Source organism: Coptis chinensis, chromosome 9, assembly GCF_015680905.1.
Source record: "Coptis chinensis isolate HL-2020 chromosome 9, ASM1568090v1, whole genome shotgun sequence".
Lineage (NCBI taxonomy): Eukaryota > Viridiplantae > Streptophyta > Magnoliopsida > Ranunculales > Ranunculaceae > Coptis > Coptis chinensis.
In genome coordinates, this window is record NC_141464.1 from 66216011 (window position 1) to 66221724 (window position 5714).

Consider the following 5714-nt stretch of genomic DNA (forward strand, 5'->3'; position numbering starts at 1 on the left):
TGGTGGAAAAGAGCATGACGGAGCAGGAACATTTGGAGGGGTTGGAGGAGACGTTCCGAATACTGCGGACCCACAATTTGAAGCTCAACCCCGAGAAGTGTACATTTGGAGTGACCACAGGGAAATTTCTAGGGTATATTGTGACGCGGCGAGGGATAGAGGCAAACCCAGAGCAGATTAGGTCATTGGTAGAGATGCCCCGCCGCAGACAAGAAAGGAGGTGCGGCGTTCATCGGAAGGGTCGCGGCTCTCAATAGATTCATATCGGTCGCCCGACAAATGGCCGTTGTGCATCGACCGGGCTGTTGAGGAACTCCGCGGATTTCTCATGGACGGCAGAGTGTGAACAGGCATTCCAGGGGCTCAAAAGATATTTGGGGGAGATCCCCTTGTTGTCGCGACCGGAAGAGGGAGAGAAATTGTATCTGTATCTAGGGGTCACAGATTACGCAGTCAGCTCAGTCCTCGTTCGAGTAGTGGATAAGATAGAAAGACCGGTGTACTTTCAGAGCAAGACGATGTTGGATGCGGAAACCCGGTATAGTCGCTATGGAGAAGCCCCGCTTTGATATTTTCGCCCCGAAACTAAAGCCCTACTTGGCTAACACACTCGGTGATCGTGGTCACTTAACTTGCCCCTTAAGCAGGCTCTGAGGGCAGAGAAATCCGGGAGAATGTTGAAATGGGCCGTGATGCTGAGTGCATATGAGATCCAGTATCAGGTTAGGACAGCGGAGAAAGCTCAGGCCCTGGCCGAGTTCTTGGCGGAGTTCCCCGCAGAGGACCCTACTTGGGGGGAGGATATGGTGTTGGAAAACGAGGGAGCAAAGGAACCTGATAGCGCGGACCCATGGGACGAAGGTAACGGTTGGAGAGTGTTTGCCGACGGGTCAGCCACAGATGCAGGCAGCGGAATAGGAGTAGTATTGGTTACGCCAGACAATAACAGGCTAGAGCTGACGATGAGATTGGGGTTCGCGGCATCCAATAACGAGGAAGAGTATGAGGCGGTAATCGCAGGCATGGGAATGGCAGAGGGCTTGGGGGTGAAGGAACTCACTGTGTATTCCGATTCTAATTTGGTGGTGTGTCAGGCGAATGGAGGATTCGCGGCACGGTGTCCCCGGATGGCGAGATACTTGGAGGTCCTCCGGGGTAGAGCGTCGAAGTTCGCGGAGATTCGGTTTGTACATTTGAACCGTGGAGAGAACCGTCACGCCGATGCCCTGGCATATGTGGCCGCAGCCATGCCGGGATCTGAAGGAAGGACTATAGAGGTGAGAAGACTGGACAGACCAAGCACAGAGGAACCAGTGGGAGTAATGAGTACTGCGGAGAGCGACGAGGGGTGGATGTTGCCCATCAAGCAGTTTTTGACAGGAAGGGAGAATGTTGATCCCAGGGAGAGACGAAGGTTGGAACAGACGGCTCGGAGATACACCTTAGTGGGGGGAGAGTTATATCGGAGGAATTTCAAGGGACCTTTGTTGAAATGCTTGGGGCCGGGACTGGCTCGGGAGGTGCTCAGTGAGTTACACGAAGGGGATTGCGGGAGCCACTCGGCAGACGACAAGATAACCGCTGTCGACGTTAGGGGTTACCGGCCTCACATGAAAGAGAGACGCGTGGAATTCTCCAAAAAATGAGAAGAAGTGTCGAGATTTTTCAGTTGATATGGGCCCAGCCAGCCCACGACCGCGACAAGTGTGTGTCTAGCCCATGGCCATTCGCGATGTGGGCCCTCGACATAGTGGGACCGCTGCCCATGGCCCGCGGTAAGAGGAGGTTCTTATTGGTCGCGACTGATTACTTTACAAAGTGGATTGAAGCCGCAGCGCTGCAGCAGGTTAAAGAGGTGCATGTGATCAAGTTTTTGTGGGAAAACATCATTTGCCGTTTTGGGTTGCCCTATGCTATAATCGCGGATAATGGAACCCAGTTCACTGGTTCAAAGGTTAGGGGTTTCCTGCAAATGTATCACATCAAACAGGGATTCTCAGCCCCATACAACCCCGAAGGAAATGGCCAGGCGGAGTCCTCTAACAAAACCATACTCAACAATCTCAAGAGGAAACTGGAGGGCAGGAAAGGGTCCTGGGCCGACGAACTAAGTCGGGTGCTTTGGGCCTATCGGACGACCCCACGAACATCCACCGATGAGACCCCTTTCGCATTGGCATATGGAGTAGAGGCCGTGATACCAACCGAGATGGTGGCGGCGACCACTAGGACCGCGGCTGTGGAGGATAAGTCAAACTGGGGCATTTTGGCCAGAGACTTGAACCTGGCAGAGGAAAGGAGAGACACAGCGCGCATCAGATTGGAGGAATATCACCGCCGCCTGCAGAGGCAGTACGGCAAAAAGCTGAGAGTGAGGAGATTCGCGGTGGGAGACAAGGTGCTTCGGAGAGTGACTCCCAGCACCAAAAAAGCCAGTGAGGGGAAGTTGGGCCCGACGTGGGAGGGGCCCTACGTGGTGGTCGGGGTAGGGGGAACCGGCACCTACAAGTTACAAACTTTGAGGGAACAAGTGTGGATAAGCCGTGGAATGTAAGGTTGTTGAAAATATTTCACGAAAGTGAATGTAACGAGAGACCTGAAAACTGCATGAGCTATTTGTACATATATAAAACCGTGAAGCACTTTTGAGGTGAACTATTATTGTTTGAGTCTTCATTACCCCTTAGAGTGAAGGGAAGCGGGGGATGAGCCCCAAGGACTAGAGGTCCAAACCTTAGAGGGGCAAAAAGGAGTTGCCCCCCTAAGGTAAAGTCTCTCAGGGCCGGGGTGAGAGGAGTCACCGCGAACCCCTGGGAGATTGGGGCAGCGGAAGCAAAGAGGCTTCCGCATGCCGCGGGCAAAAGCCCGCTAAGAGGTAGAGAGAGTACGGAGCTCCAATCGGGCGTGGGGCGATAAATCAAACATCCCCAACCGACGGGGAGGGATGCGCTAACGGAGGCCAGTTTTTACAAGGGCAAATACACACACAGATAGCAGAAAATACAAGGAACAGAAACAATCAGATAGAAAGGAGCAAAAACATAATATGTACATCCCTACCGGGTGGGAATGAAAATACAAGAATAACAAGTAGCGGAAAGAGTATGACAACACATAGCATCAAGAGACGCCAGCCAGGCACAAACAAAGCTATATTCAAGGAACAAGATTTTTCCGGAATCACCGAATCGGGCGCTTCTTCTATGATTAGGTCCGCGAGTCGTGTCTATAGCCTCGCTACCCGCTTCAGCCGGGTCCCTCCCTTCGAAGCCGAAGTCCCGCGACGGGCACAACGACCTCGAGATAGCGGAGCAGCGGTGGAGCTTCCCGGAAGAAGGCGGCTTCTTTGGTGAGACGGTCAATCTCCTCCTTGACCTTCTTTGGCCACCCTCTTCGCCCGGCCCGGTAGATATCCCGGAGCTCGTCCATGTCGGCCTCATGTCTCGCGCATGGATTGCCGCAAAGAGCTTCCCCGGTGCTTCCGAGAAAGGGAGTCCAGAGCGGCAAAGATGCTTTTCTTGGAGAGACTCGCTACCGAGGGCGGCCGCGCTCATATACGCGCGATGGGCGGCCTCTCAAGGGTCCTCGCCGTCTTGGGCCCGGACCTTGTCTAGGTCCGCGCCGAAGTTCTTTTTCTCGCTAGGAGGGCCACCTCCTTATCAAGTTCATCGATCCGGCCCCGCACCAAATAGGCCGCTGGATCATGAAGGATATATCCAAACTCATCTCAAGAGGATAGCAAAAGTCAGAACACTCAAAGAGAGAGAAGAAGGAGGTCAAATGTAAAGAAAGTAGTACCTTCTCCCAGCCTGTGTAGAAGGAAGTCCGGTGGGACTCAAAGGAGCCACCTTCGGCGTATGCCATATCTGCTGGGAGGTGAGACCCATAGAACAGGGAAGAAGCCACTGCCGGGTTCTTCAAAGCAGAATCCTTGACAGTCAGGGAGCGGTTCCGGAGCTTGAAGGAGGGGCAAAATAGAGGAATGGGCTCGTCGGCCTCCTTGTCGGTGCGGGACGCCACCTCCTTCCCGGGACGTTGTTCCACTTGAGAAGGCGCGGTAGGTGGGGTCGCGGCCTTAGAGGGAGGGCCTTCTCCAGGGTCGGATGGTCGTGGACGTTTGGAGGCGGGGGGAGGAGGTGGGGGAACAATGGTGGATTGGGGGGCAGCGGCGACCACGTCCTCATCCGAGTCGCTATCAAAGAGTTTGCGTTTGTTAGCGCCCATGCTTGAAAGGGGAGAAGAGGTGGAGGAGGAATGAGATGGGGAGTATTGGTCTTCCCAAGTCTTCGTGGAGCGGCGACGGAGGGGGCCATGGAGCTATGAGCGCACGGGCGAAAGGGGGGTCGGGGGTGAAGAGTGCGGCGCGGCGCGGTTTTTTTTCGAGGGGAAGTGACACGGGGCTTTCTTTTCTTTGGGGGGGGGACGGAAAAATGGGGCGTTATATTTTCCTATGGATGCCACCAGATCGAGAGTAGGGGAGAAGCGGGGGGGGTCAATGCCGAAAGTATCACGGATCGAGCCGCCAAATCACTTAATCTTCCGGAATGTTGTGGAAAAGATGTTGTCGTAGTGGTCGCTGACATCGAAGTCGGGCCGCCAACCTGAAAAAGACAAAACAACAAGTTGGATTATTGCCGAAAGACATAGTTCAATGGGGATAGATAAAGAGCGGGACTCACCACTCGGGAGGAAAGCCAGGTGACGGAGGTTCAACTCAGGTGGAAGATCCGCGGAGAGGAATTTCCCGGATATATAGAGAGGGTAATGGTGCCACAATTTGTCGGAGGAAGTGATGCGAAGGATAAAGTGCTGTTTTTTAGGGCGGAGGCAGAATGAGTGATAGCCCACACTGACTTCCTTGGTACTCTTCTTGAGGTAGAAGAGGGCGGCCATGTCGCGAACCGTTATCCGAGGTACTTCCGAGCGGTTGTAGTGGTTCGCGGCATACATGACCCTCCGTGGTTGCCAATACCTTGGCATGGGGATGTTAAAATGATTGCACACCTCGACATCAAGACGAAAGTGAGAGGCAATCGGGTCGGGCGATAACTGGCCGATCGCGGGCCAATGAGACACCCCGGGCTTGTGGGGACCAAATGTGGGTAATAAGTTAAGTCAGGCACGTGCTCTAAAATGACGTCAGCGGGTATCCCGTAGGCCGCTTTAACAGCCTCAAGATTAGGTCTACGACTACGTGGTGGTGGCGGCGGAAGGGTAAAGGCTTGCCCGGAGGTAGAGGGGGCCTCGGTCTGGTCAGGGGCAAGGCTGCGGTGTAAGGAGGAGGAGGAGGTGGCGGATCTAGAGACAGACATCGAGTACAGGGCGGAAGACACACAGTCACAGCAAGGCAAAAAGGGAAATGAAGATGAACAGTTTCAAACACAAAGGGGAAATGCGCACTATAACAATTAAAGGAAGCCAAAGAGAGAAGGAGACCAACCTGAGGAAAAGAGAGAGCAACCGGAGCAAGAGTGTCAGCCACAGGATTTGAAGAGACCGACCGAAGCGAAATTAACCGGAGCTAGGGAAGACGTAAGAAAGGTGGAAGAAGAGGGGAAGAGGAACTGGAAGGCGAAAGAAGGGCTAAGTGAGAGAGAGAAGAGAAATCGAGCGGGCTTTTTATAAGAGGGTGAGGGCAAAGGGGTAATTGCAGGGGTGCTGAAATCGAGGGGACACCAAAAAGAACCAGCCAACGAAAGACACGTGGATGCACG

The 5714-nt window shown here is 53.9% G+C and overlaps 1 protein-coding gene across 1 annotated transcript; it reads left to right on the forward strand.

Moving 5' to 3' along the window:
- Nucleotides 1–674: 674 nt before the first annotated feature.
- LOC147477454 (uncharacterized) lies at nucleotides 675–1646 on the forward strand. The gene has a single exon (XM_086586015.1). It carries the CDS (start codon nucleotides 675–677, stop codon nucleotides 1644–1646), a length of 972 nt encoding a protein of 323 aa, XP_086442141.1.
- The last annotated feature ends 4068 nt before the right edge of the window (nucleotides 1647–5714 follow it).

Bases quoted from the DNA above. Each gene is read 5' to 3' on its own strand.
- LOC147477454 (XM_086586015.1), top strand. From the start codon at position 675: ATGTTGAAATGGGCCGTGATGCTGAGTGCATATGAGATCCAGTATCAG.